The sequence below is a fragment of the Gopherus flavomarginatus genome, chromosome 3 (genome assembly GCF_025201925.1).
Source record: "Gopherus flavomarginatus isolate rGopFla2 chromosome 3, rGopFla2.mat.asm, whole genome shotgun sequence".
Taxonomy (NCBI): domain Eukaryota; kingdom Metazoa; phylum Chordata; order Testudines; family Testudinidae; genus Gopherus; species Gopherus flavomarginatus.
The window spans coordinates 2,670,672-2,683,414 of record NC_066619.1 but is presented as its reverse complement, the minus strand read 5'-3'; the positions used below and the strand labels follow the sequence as shown (position 1 = coordinate 2,683,414).

General features: G+C 60.0%; 1 protein-coding gene across 1 annotated transcript; it reads right to left on the bottom strand.

Annotated features, from left to right (window-relative positions):
* Nucleotides 1–3,514: 3,514 nt before the first annotated feature.
* STOML2 (stomatin like 2) lies at nucleotides 3,515–12,527 on the bottom strand. Its single transcript, XM_050943675.1, has 10 exons — nucleotides 12,440–12,527; nucleotides 11,599–11,751; nucleotides 10,272–10,371; nucleotides 9,932–9,990; nucleotides 8,036–8,137; nucleotides 7,016–7,150; nucleotides 6,024–6,168; nucleotides 5,502–5,581; nucleotides 4,577–4,705; nucleotides 3,515–3,829 (listed from the first exon to the last, which is right to left on the bottom strand). Exons 1-10 carry the CDS (start codon nucleotides 12,482–12,484, stop codon nucleotides 3,698–3,700), a joined length of 1,080 nt encoding a protein of 359 aa, XP_050799632.1. The 5' UTR covers nucleotides 12,485–12,527; the 3' UTR covers nucleotides 3,515–3,697.
* Nucleotides 12,528–12,743: the final 216 nt, after the last annotated feature.

The window sequence follows — 12,743 nt, the reverse complement described above, 5'->3', positions numbered from 1 at the left end:
CCAGCGGCGGGAGGAGCCGCCGGGCCCGGGCCCCCAGCGCCCCTCCCCCCGCCGGGCCCGGGCCCCGCCCCCCAGCGCCCCTCCCCCCGCCGGGCCCGGGCCCCGCCCCCAGCGCCCCTCCCCCCGCCGGGCCCGGGCCCCTCCCCCCCACAGCGCCCCTCCCCCCGCCGGGCCCGGGCCCCGCCCTCCAGCGCCCCTCCCCCCGCCGGGCCCGGGCCCCGCCCCCCTCTGGCCACGTGCCTTTCTCCCCCAGCTGCAGGAGCAGCCCCGCCGCGGGAGGGGAGCCCGGGCAGCCAGCACCCCCCGGCCCGGAGCAGACGCTGCAGATCCGCCCATCACCGCGCCGCAGGACAGGGGTCCGGGCACCGCCGGGCTGCGGGGGGGGGGTGGGTGCCCGTGGAGCGGGCAGCTTGGGAGAAGGTGGAAAGGCAGGAGAGAGGGTGCAGGAGGAGACCCCCCCCCGAGTCCAGGTCCCCCCCGGTCCCCCCCCCGAGTCCAGGTCCCCCCGAGTCCAGGTCCCCCCCCCGAGTCCAGGTCCCCCCAGGTCCCCCCCCCGAGTCCAGGCCCCCCCCCGCCGAGTCCAGGTCCCCCCAGGTCCCCCCCGCCGAGTCCAGGTCCCCCCAGGTCCCCCCCCCGAGTCCAGGTCCCCCCCGGTCCAGCACACCAGCAGGGGTCGGTGCCGGCCGCTCTGCGCAGACTCCTCGTAGGAGCCTGCCGTGGAGCATCTTCCCCGTCCAAGGAACGAGCCCCCAGCCTGCTGCCCTGACTCCTCCTCACTGCCCCAGCGAGGGCAGGGGCCTCGGGGCCACCCTGCCACTGAGGGCGGACACCAGCCTGCCACGGCCCGTTACAACTGCTGCTGGGCAAAGGGCAACGCTTCGCCGGGAGCCGCAGCCATGCAGGGGCTCAGCCCCTGCGCTGAACTCGCCTACCCCTCCCCGCAGGGAACGGCAACCCTGCGGCAAGTCAAGCTTGCCAGGGGGAGCATGTGTTTCCCCCGATGCCCTGCAGGCTCATGAGCCCAGCGAGCCTGGACGTGGCTGCAAACGGGAGCTCTAACTCAGAGGAGCCTGACCGGTCCCACGCCCCAGAGGCAGGATGCTCCAGCCAGGGCAGCAGGCTGCAAAGTTAGATCTTTGTTCTCTGAAGAAGCAGCAGGTGCATGTGAGACGGGGGCATTTTCACAGCAAAGGGAATCCGGATTCAGCTGCGCTCGGCAATCGCGCAGGCTGGTGAAGTTCTTTTCAGATTTCTGAGTCACCAGCAAGATTTTCATTTAATCAGCATTTGCTCCCCACCCGTTTCCTCCTGTTTGAGCACTGCTGGTCCTCTGGCTACAATCAGGTGCCTCTGGATTTTCTACAGAAGGGGGGGGGGGGCAGTTCTATCCCACTTGTTCTATCTCTGAGAACCAGGCTTGTAAGAATTTGATTGTTGTCGGGAAATGTCGACTTCACATACACCACTTCCACGGATCATAACCGAAACATACAGATAGGCAACAAGAAATGCTACTTGAGGATGTATTATAGCTTGAGTGGAAGATATTTACATTGCATATTTTGACCTGTGACAAATTTGATAATTTGTGTTTTAATGGCTATAAAACATTTGGAATCTTAACATCCGTCAATAATTGTCTGACCTGCCCCCCAGAAGTTCCCACAACTGCAAAATGTAAAGTGATAAAAACAAACACAGATGTTATCCACTGAAATTGTACAAAAATATCCAACACTGCCAAGCCTACAAATGCCTCCATACCCCTCACACCCCACCCAGCCAGGAGCCTGAACACGAGCCTACAGGGGCAGCCCAAGAAAATGGAAGACAGCAGAGTGACCCTGCCCCAGCACTAGCCCCTGCTGCAGTTCTGAGTTACTGCGGGGCCCCGGGGGCCTGCAGCTGTGATGTTACTGCAGGGAATGCGGTCCTGGAAAGGGAACAGCTGGAGCTGGGGAAGGATGCAGCTGGTGGAAGGGGAGGCTGCTGGAGAAGGATCAAGATGCCTAGCTAGTGGATGAACCAGAGCTGGGGCAGGAGATGAAGTGCTCAAATAAAACAGGCGAATACATGCAGGAGACGGGGACGTGAGGATGCAGAAAGGAGGAAAATTGGAAAGGTTTCAGGTCAGAAGTAGGAAAAGATGGACCTGGGTATGTGAGCAGAAAGAATTAGAGAAAGGAAGTAGAGGGAAATTAAATCTACAGAGTGTAGCCTATAGGACTAACCTGCTTGCATAGATAGATAGATAGATAGAGATCTTTTTATTTGATGTATTAGGTTTATAGATTTATATTAATGTAAGTTTGGCTGTAATGCAAGAGACCTACAGGCCATATCCTGTACATTACGCTAAAGCAAAGTTAGCATATCTAGATTAAGACCTTTTACTCAGAAAGCAAAGTTGACCTATAGCTTGTTACCTAAATAGATGAGTACCCATGCTTACGTCAATTACCTTTTATTTAGACTGACCGACAATGACGAATGGCATAGGGGTTTTTCCCCCAGACTTAACAAGTGCACCACAAGAGACTGACGTGCGTACATACCTGTCATCAATACGCACATACATACTAGCCTATGGGGTAAGTGCACCCTAACATTTCTGAGGGTGAGGAATGAAATTTGGGCACAAGAATGTCTGGCTTTTGCCTTACAAAAGAGATAACCCACCTCAATAGAGATCTTCTTCATCCTCTCCATTTCTCTCTCACTTCTTCCACTCTATCTATCTGCGATGACTGCTACTATTTGTAGGCTATACTTGTTCTTCTTAAACTTTAAGTTTCAAGGGAACTAGGCTAAGCTCGGTTTCCTAAGTTTTATTCTTAGTTTGTTTATTAAGTTTTGATTTAAGTTTAAAGTTAGTCAAGTAAAACCCTAGCCAGCTTTAACAGCTCTGAGCATTTTCTAAGCACTGCATCCCTCACTCGAGAATTGAGAAACCTGAACCGCAAGGCTGGTCCTGTCTCTCTTACCCCCAGGTTATCAAGGAGGGATGTTGAGTATACTAACCAAAGCTTTGTTGCATATAATACTATATTCTCATATGTATCTTTTGAATAGCAGTAATGCAATTGGAACTTTGTAACTCTTAAGTATTTTACCCTTTACTTACTATTGTTGATTTTAATAAAAAGTCTTCACGGCTCTATCTGTCTCAGTGTGAGCTTCCTGTCATACCCCCGAGGGGCCTTTATAAATTCTGTGGAGCCTGATTCAGGACAAGAACTTTTATCTTCTGATCAAACAGATTGGTGAACCTAAATCCATACTAATTAATATTAATGATAATAATTAATATTATTAAGATCAAATAAAAGTATATTAATAAATTAAATTCCCATATTATCCAAGAGATGGTGCCAGGCAGTGGCAGAGACAGGAGATGGAGCTGGACAGGCCCCAGGTCTCATCCCATCTGCCCAGTCCTACATCACCAACCCCCCCAGGCGCAGAGGAGCTGCCACCCCCTCCTGCACAGAAGGCCGAGGACACGAGCTGCAGCTCTGGTGCCATCTCCTTTATTACATGATTTAATCCAAATTAAAAAATAAGAACCAAAAGAGGGCGCAGAGAGTCTGAACAGGGAGAGTTGCAGGGCGTGACCCCCGGCAGGGGTGCCACGCTCCATGACAGGTGCTGCCACAGCAGTTTGTTCACAGTGATCCATGTCTTCTGGGCTCCTCTGCTAGCTGGAATTCACCTGATCCGCCTCAGGCAGCTCTGTGGGGGGGCACTTGGGGACCTCGAGGGCGGGTGGGGTCACTTCCGGGCTCTTGGCAGCGTGTGGCTTGGTCAGGGCGCCGTAGATGCCCAGGGCCTGGGGAAAGGGGAAGGAAAGGAGACCCAGCGGGTGCTATGAATACAGCAAGACGTCGCAGCAGAGGACTCTGGCACTGCAAGGTGCAGCCGGGGCCCTTGCTTCAAGGCCTGTGATGGAACAGGGCTCTCAGGAGGGGCTGCCCTGTTCAGAGCTCTGCCATGGCAGGTGCAAAGGCAGGGACAGTGTGGGCATCGCAGGGCAGGGCAGGCCAGACGAGAACGGCCTATGTCGAGTGTCACCACTAGCCCCTGCTCACTCCCCAAAGTTCGCTGGGCTACTTCTCAATGCTAGGAAAGGCAGCTCTGGAGGGCTGACACCCCCCTACTCAGTGCCCCATGGTTCCCTGTGCCAAGGTGCTGTGACTCCCCTTGGCCTGGCCCAGGGTTGGACAAAGGTGACGCCAACTCCCACCCCAAGGGGATTGTGTGGAACCCGGTGGGTAGCTCAGACCTTACCTTGCCCAGGTCTCCAAGGACAGCACGGGACAAGGCAGAGTCTCCAGCCTGGCCAGCCCCAGAGCAGGCAGCTGGCTTCCCTCCCCTGTGCCTGGCCACAAGCTGCCTTGGCAGGAACCACAGCTCTGCCAGGTCCCATGTCGAATTCCCCACCCAGGAGTCTTCATGTCAGTAAATTCACAAGAACAAATTCCCACCCCTGCCCCTGGGGCAATTTCTCTCCTCCCTTTCGGCTCTGCTGTGACCCACAGGCCCAGCAGGCTGTTCGGCAGCGCTGCCCTGTACCGACCTGCGTGACCATGCTGGTGACATCCCCGGTGTTGGAGGGCAGCAGAATGGTGTTGGAGTCCTTGGCCAGCTTGGAGAAGGCGCTCACATACTGCTCCGCCACAGCCAGGGAGGCAGCTGCGTTGCCGTTCTGGAGAGGGGTGGAGAGGGTCACACTGCGTACACAGCACAATGGGAGGGGCTGCCCCCAGCCAGACACTGGGCCCCTGTATCCCACTGAGTGAGGGGAGGCTCAGTACCCATGTCTGAAGTAGTGGGGCTCTGGATTAGGGTTAGGAAGTTCTGGGAATGGATCTGAAAACGGGAAGCCAGCTAATCCCCAGGGGGAATCCCAACAGGCTGTAACCAACTACCCCGCTCCCTGCAGGGCACCCCCTCCCCCCACAGCTGGGCAGAGGCACACAGCAGCAGTGGCAGGAGCTGGAAGGTCTCCTGGGAGGTGAGGGCTCAGGAGATGGGATCTCCGCAGGGAGGGGAAAGGAAGCAGGAGGGGTCCCCAGTGTGCTGAAGGGGAGCAGGAAGCTGCAGTCCTCTGCGGGGCAGAGGTGTGGCAGTGTTGTGCCCAGCACAGCACAGCCCGTCGCTGATGGGAGCCTCGAGGCACTGCTGCCAAACCCTGTGGTGACCCCTCCAGCAGCAGGTCTCCACTGCTGACCCCACGCACCATCCTCCCCATGGCCACTGGTCTGCGACCATGGCACTGACAGAGGCTCCAGAGGGGGAGCTTGGGGTGAGCTGTGTAGCTCACTAGTGGGTAATGCACTCAGCCCAATGCATGCTGGGAAAGCCTCTCGCCCGCTAGGCTGTGGGATCAGGAGGAAAGGCCGCCGCGGAGGAGAGTCCCAAAACACTCAGCCTCAACACCAACGGAGAGCAAGGGCCTGGCAGGACACAGAGCCTCGGCCTCCCCAGCAACGGGCACTCACCTGCTGCGTCAAAGCGTCAGCCAGGAGCCGAATAGCTTCTGCTTTGGCCTTGGCCTTGGCCAGCATGGCATTGGCCTCCCCTGGGACGGAAAGGCAGGAGAGCAGGAGTCAGGGGAGGAGCAGAGAGAAGCAGCGGGGAAAGGGACGTGGGCCAGCTCCTGTGACGCTCCCGGGATCGCTGCCATGTGGCTGAGACTGCTCTGTACCAGGCGAGCTTCGTGCTCTGTCACAACCCTGGGAGACTGAAGGCAGCAGGAAGGCAAGCTTCCGCCCCCCCCGCAGTGTGCCTCCCACCACGGCCAGCCCACAGCAGCTCAGACAGCAGCCCCACAGGACTAGTCCGCACCACGCCCGGGTCTCAGTTAAATACCCCACAGGTCCTGCTCAGCGCAGGGCGTAGTTCTGCAGGGGAAAGCCTACTGCTGTCACTCGAGTGAGTGGTCCTGACACCCCCAGGGACCAGCTCTCTGCAGCATGGACAGCCCCGGAGCCCAGCACCGCTCCAGAGCCCCAGTGCCTTACCAGCAGCTTTGTTGATCTGTTCGGCCTTCTCGGCCTCGGAGGCCAGGATCTGGGCCTGCTTCTGCCCCTCTGCTACATTGATGGCTGATTCCCTGGTTCCCTCTGACTCCAGCACTGTCGCCCGTTTCCGTCGCTCAGCCTCCACCTGGAACCAAAGCACCAGGGCGGATGCTGCAGCCACCCCAGAGATTGCCCCTCCTCTAGGGGGCAAGAGCAGGGGGCACCTTTCATCTCCTCCAGGCAAGGTCGTGCTGCTCACAAGGGGGTAAGACATCCCTGCTGGGCACCAAGTGAGCCCCAGGAAGGGCTGTGCCTGCTCTGGGCTGCGTGAGGGCACTGCCCTCTCCATGGGGCCATCCCTGAGAAGCAGCTGCAGCTGTCACCCACAGGAAGCAGCTTACACCAGCTCCACAAGAAAGCACTGACTTCCTCCTCCTCCTCCTCCTCCTGGAGCCCACCAGCCCTACGCGGCTCGCTCTGGGCCTGGCTACCCAGCTCCCCTCTGACATGTCTAATGAATCTCTCCGTCCGCACCCTACGACTGCAAACCAGGAGCTCTCAGTGGGAGGCCCTCGTGCTGCCCCCTTCGAGCCTGAGCATCTGGAGAGTCTCTCAGCCTGGCGCCAGCCCTTCACCTGAAGGGGGCACTGGCAGGTCCACAGTAGCACGTGGCCCAGCCGCCGTGCGCGCAGAGTTACCATGCTCAGTCTCCTCGGCTGAAGATGCCAGCACTTCTCCCTTTCCCGCCCCATGAGCTCGGCTGAGATCCGTAGGGACGGGGCCCTACTCGGCCTGCTGGAGAGTGGGGGGATGGGACTTCTGAGCTGCAGATCCCCACCCTGTGCTCACCGTAGGTATTGGCCTGGCCAGGCAGTGTTCACAGCCTGTGCAGCTAACCCAGCTCTGGAAGAGGGGAGCCTGTAGGGGTTGGGCTGAAACCCGAGATCGGCGTTCACCCAGCCCCGCCTGCACGCAGAGAGCTATCAGCTGACCTGCATCTGCATGGACTCCTTCACCCGGGGAGGCACGTGGATGTCCTTGATCTCGTAGCGCAGGCACCGGATTCCCCAACAGTCCGAGGCCTGGTTGATGGCATCTACGATGCAGGCATTGAGGGACTCCCGCTCCTGGAGAGGGCACAGGAACCCAGGAGCACAATGACACGGGGCAGAGAAACAGCAAGGGGAAGGGAGGGGCCAAATCCAGCCTGGGAGGACTCACTTGCCAGAACTATGGCCCCGTGGCTATAGCCCAGAGCCGACTGCCCCCACCCTTGTCGTGAGGGCAGGGATTGAGTAGTGTAGGCACCCAGGACACAACGGCAACCCTGACAACAGGAGCAGCAGCAGACGAACTCAGCCCGGCTCACAAGGGACAGCCATCCATGGGGACATGGTTCCCTCAGCCCACGGCTCCAGCTCCGTGAGGCAGGGACACAGCCAGCCACAGACTGCCACCAACAGCAGCTGCTCTCAACACGCAGGAGGCCAAGCCAGCCGGGTCCTGGCACGGAGCATCCATCACACAGTGGTTCGTGCCGCAGGGAGAGGGGCGCGGGCTACCGACCTCCTTGGTGTGAGATCCAGGCGGGGCCCCTCCTGACCCTGCGTCCGGCACTCAGGCTACATGGCAGCAAGAGTCGCTCCTGTTCAACAGGGACATGTGAGGCTGGGCCCCGTCCTGGGGTTTGGTGCCTCGCTGGGAGAGTGTCCTGAGCTGAGGGAGTTTGGCAGTTTGAAGAGGAAATGTCTCGCTGGGGGGGACCCCGTCAGTGCCAATGCCCCGACACCCAGAGGTGCTGCTGCTGCCAGCTCCTTCTTGACTCCGCAAATGCTGGACTCCCTGCCCCCACGCCCCTCAGCTGGTGAAATACCTCTGAGAACAAACACAGCCCCCCAGCCCCACAGACCACAGGGGCCGCTCACAGCAGTGCACGGAAGTCAGCAGCCGAGGGTAGACCCTGTAAGGCTCCAGAGCCCAGCAGCACTGTCCAGCCCCAGCCCATAACTTACCCGGAAGACTTTGTCCAGGGAGATTTTGCCCAGCTCGGACCTCATGGTGGTCTGGGCCAGCTGGGTCACTGCATACTCGGGGTCCTCCACCCCATAACTGGCCTGGAAAGGGGGCGCAGAGACCGTTATCAGACTCAGCACCCAAGAATCCTGCCCTCCCAGAAGCCACTTAGGCTGCTGCCTGCCCCCTCCCTCACTGGCCAGTGGGGTGAAGCTCTCCCCAGAGTGGCCAGTTCAGACAGCTGCTCCCCTCGGGCAGAGCCTTTCTGCTGGACCTAGTGCAACAACAGAGAGACACCTCTGAAGCCAGACAAGGTCCAGAGCCAGTGTCTGCACCAGGATCCTTCAGAGACGAGGCCCAGGCTGGAGAATCAGTATCCAGCCCCTGCTGGCGTCCTCAACAGAGCAAATCCAGGTGAGACCCTGAGACAGGCAGGGCTACAGGAACCAGCGTCCGAGGCCTAACTCCCAACAGAGCCCTGTCAGCACTGCCTGAGGCCATGTCTACATCTAAAATTTTGCAGCGCTGGTTGTTACAGCTGTATTAGTACAGCTGTATAGGGCCAGCGCTGCAGAGTGGCCACACTTACAGCAACCAGCGCTGCAAGTGGTGTTAGATGTGGCCACACTGCAGCGCTGTTGGGCGGCTTCAAGGGAGGTTCGGGGAACGCGAGAGCAAACCGCGGCGAAGCTGGTCTCCTTTCCCGGTTTGCTCTCTCGTTCCCCGAACCCCCGAACAAGCAGGTCTCCTTCCCTGCGGTTTGCTGGGTGGTTCGGGGAACGCGAGAGCAAACCCGGGAAAGGAGACCAGCTTCGCCGCGGTTTGCTCTCGCGTTCCCCGAACAAGCAGGTCTCCTTCCCTGCGGTTTGCAGGGTGGTTCCGGGAAACGCGAGAGCAAACCGCGGCGAAGCTGGTCTCCTTTCCCGGTTTGCTCTCGCGTTCCCGGAACCACCCAGCAAACCTCAGGGAAGGAGACCTGCTTGCTCGGGGTTCGGGGAACGCGAGAGCAAACCGCGGCGAAGCTGGTCTCCTTTCCCGGTTTGCTCTCGCGTTCCCGGAACCACCCAGCAAACCTCAGGGAAGGAGACCTGCTTGCTCGGGGTTCGGGGAACGCGAGAGCAAACCGGGGAAGGAGACCAGCTTGATTACCAGAGGCTTCCTCAGGTATGCTGGGATACCTGCTTATTCCACGGAGGTCAAGAAAAGCGCTGGTAAGTGTCTATATTTGATTACCAGCGCTGGATCACCAGCGCTGGATCCTCTACACCCGAGACAAAACGGGAGTACGGCCAGCGCTGCAAACAGGGAGTTGCAGTGCTGGTGGTGCCCTGCAGATGTGTACACCTCCTAAGTTGCAGCGCTGTAACTCCCTCACCAGCGCTGCAACTTTCTGATGTAGACAAGCCCTGAGTGTCCACGTCACTGCAGTCCGGTGTCGTCCCAGGCCCGCAGCCCTCAGGGCTGGCGTTACGAGCTCTGGCAGTGAGAGCGGGTGGTGTTTCAGGCGGGGCTGGGACACAGGGATCTGAACCACTCCCACTGCTCTGGAGGCCAGGCCAAGAGCTCACGGAATGAGAGGACGACGAGGGGGGAGAGCAGCATGTTCAGCGTCTTCCCACTACACCAAGGCAGCTGGGACCTGCAGGGCCAAGCTCCTCCATGCTCAGGAGAGAGCCTAAGGGCCTGGCATAGGCCAGGCTGGATCAATGAGGAGGTGACCTCCTAGCCTCTCCCTCCAAGGCTGGGACCAGTCAGCCCCACATCCCTCCCCTGCTCCATGCCTTGGTCCTTCCAGTGATGACAGATATCCTCCACCCTGTTTTTCTGCACGAGCAGCTACATGGTGGGAGGTGGCCGCCGCACATCTCCGTGGCCACACTGAGCCCCACTGGTACCTTATAGGGGTCCATGATCCGCAGGTACAGTACGCCATCTATCTGCAGGGTGACGTTATCTGCGAGGGAAAAGGAGAATGTTTCTGTCACCAGGGCAGCACCCCCTGGATCCTGCAGGGAGGAAGTGGCACCTGCAGCCTGCCCCCGGAGAGGGACGGATCAGGCAGGGGTCACAGGGATACTCTATTTTCCATTTCCAAAGTGCTACAAACAAGGCCAAGTCCAGGTCCCATGGGGCAGATCTGCACGTACTCGCCAAGGAATCCACAAGGCTCCCACCCCCTGAGGTGCAGACAGGGAGCTGGAAAGGGGGAGGCGGGGCAGACGAGCTCCTCCTCACCCAGGGTGACGGCCGACTGCTCCGGGACATTGATGACGATTTCCTTGAGGCTCTGTACGTAGCGGATCCGATCCAGCAGTGGGATGAGGAAATTCAAACCCTGGGAGAACAGGGAAAGCCTCAGGTAAAGCCCAGCATCCTGGCCTCAGAGCAGAGGGCACTAAGCGGGGAGCACAGCAGGACGCTGGGTCAGCTCCCACCAACTGGACAGCAAAGCTGGAGACTACGGCACGGGCAACCAGAGAGCACACTGGGTGTAGGGGTGGCCCCAGGGAGTGCAATGGACTCATAAGAACGGCCAGACTGGGACAGACCAAGGGTCCATCTAGCTCAGTGTCCTGTCTGCCGACAGGGGCCAATGCCAGGTGCCCCAGAGGGAATGAACACAACTGATAATCATCAAGTGATCCAGCCCGTCGCCCATTCCCAGCTTCTGGCAAACAGAGACTAGAGACACCATCCCTGCCTCGTTCTCCACACTCAGGACGTTCGGCTTCCCAGCTGTTTCCACCGAGGGTGACCAGACAGCAAGTGTGAAAAGTCAGGACAGGGGGTGGGGGTAATAGGCACCTACATAAGAAAAAGCCCCAAATATCGGGACTGTCCTATAAAATTGGGACATCTGGTCACCCTATTTCCACCTGCCACCTTAGATGCCTGTGTTCCCAATCCTCCCAACAGCATTGCTTTTTGTGCTGCAGCGCCACCAGCTGGTGACTGGTGAAATTACCACAGAAAGAGAGCTTGGGATGGCACAGGGACTACAAACAGCCTAACATGCTCTGTAAGGGAAATCTGTCTCTGGCCAAGAACACAGCCCCACCTGGAGCTCCCACACTCCCACTATCCAGCCAGGAAACCCCAGAAGGACAGGTGCATTCAGCAAGGAAAAACACAGACCAAGTACATTCAGTTTCCAGCTTTCATCACCTCTCCCCATCCAGAATGAGTGTGTGGGGGGGTCCACTTTGTACCTTTGGTGAAGCCGCTATGCTCTCTCTGCTCTAACCCTTCCCCACCCCATCTCACAGAGACCTACTCACACTCCCCATCGGGCCCATCTTAGCAGGTGGGTGAGAGCACTGGGGAGCAATGGTAGGAATTTCCTCTCTCTCCCCCAGAAGAGGATCCCGCTGTTTCTGCAGCCACTGCTGGCGGATGAAGCCAGGCAGGATAGTCAGCCCAGCCCCCACGAGCCAGCGACAGCAGGAGCGTGAAGCACAGGATTGATGCAAGGGAACGGGAGCTGGTAGCACAATCCCTTTTGCTTGATACTCCGGACAAGGGGCCCCTCGCTCAGACTTCAGGGGGCGAGGAGACTCCTTACGGGCTCCAGGATGCGGTGAAATCTGCCCATTCGCTCCACCACCCAGGCCTCCTGCTGGGGCACGAAGAGCACCAGGGTGTTCATGGGTAGACTGGAGGAGCATCGCTTTGGGGCTGGGGCCAGCCATGCCCTGGGCTCCGGTCGCCGGGAGCTCTGGGGAGAGAAGGGGGAAGAGTCAAGCCAGGCCATGACTGTGCAATGAGTGCCCCTCCCCTCCAGCCCCGTCCTGCCCCCCTCAGCGCATACCCACCGCCCTCCCTCTCAGCCCTGTCTTGCTCCCCCCAGTGCATACCCACCGCTCTCCCCCTCAGCCCCATCCTGCCCCCCCAGCGCATATCCACCGCCCTCCCCCCAACCCCATCCTGCCCCCCCAGCGCATACCCACTGCCCTCCCCACCGCCCCATCCTGCCCCCCAGCGCATACCCACCGCCCTTCCCCCCAGCCCTGTCCTTCCCCCCCAGCACATACCCACTGCCCTCCCCCCCGCCCCATCCCGCCCCCCCAGCGCATATCCACCGCCCTCCCCCCCGCCCCGTCCTGCCCCCCCAGCACATACCCACTGCCCTCCCCCCCAGCCCTCCCCCCCAGCACATACCCACTGCCCTCCCCCCAGCCCCGTCCTGCCCCCCCAGCGCATACCCACCGCCCCTCCCCCCCGCAGCGGGGACTCAGCCCGGGGTCAGCGCGAGCCCCGGGCGGGGGGAGGGGGGCGATGCCAGCCCATGTGACTCTCCCGACACTCCCTCCACTTCCTGTCCCAAACCCCGCGGCTCCGGGGCCGGGGGGAGGGGCCGACTCCTAGCGCCTCCCGGAGCAGCCGGTCCCGCCCCGGCCTCGCACCTGCAGCAGGAGCCGCCCGGTGCCGCGCGCCGCCCGGCCCAGCATCGCGCCCAGCCGGAAGCGGGTGTGTGCGGCCGGTCCAACCCCTCCCGCTCCGCCGGGAACACTTCCGGCTGCGCGAGACGCGCGGGTCGCGGCCGAAACCCTTCCCCCAGGAAACGCTTCCTCTACGCCCGGGACCAGGGAGACGCTGGGCCAGAGCGTCCCCCACGGCCCGTACCGCCCCGCCCCCCGGAACGCTGTTCCCGGCGCTCTGACCAGCGAGTTGTCGGGGCAGAGCGTCCCTCCAGCCGGGTGCGACACC

What these genes read in the sequence shown, in the direction of transcription:
- STOML2 (XM_050943675.1), bottom strand. Translation starts at nt 12,484, where the DNA reads ATGCTGGGCCGGGCGGCGCGCGGCACCGGGCGGCTCCTGCTGCAG. An exon ending in ACAGATCAACAAAGCTGCTG is followed by an intron (nt 5,582 to 6,023) that starts GTAAGGCACTGG and finishes TTTCCGTCCCAG; the next exon opens with GGGAGGCCAATGCCATGCTG. An exon ending in CTGACGCTTTGACGCAGCAG is followed by an intron (nt 4,706 to 5,501) that starts GTGAGTGCCCGT and finishes ACCCCTCTCCAG; the next exon opens with AACGGCAACGCAGCTGCCTC.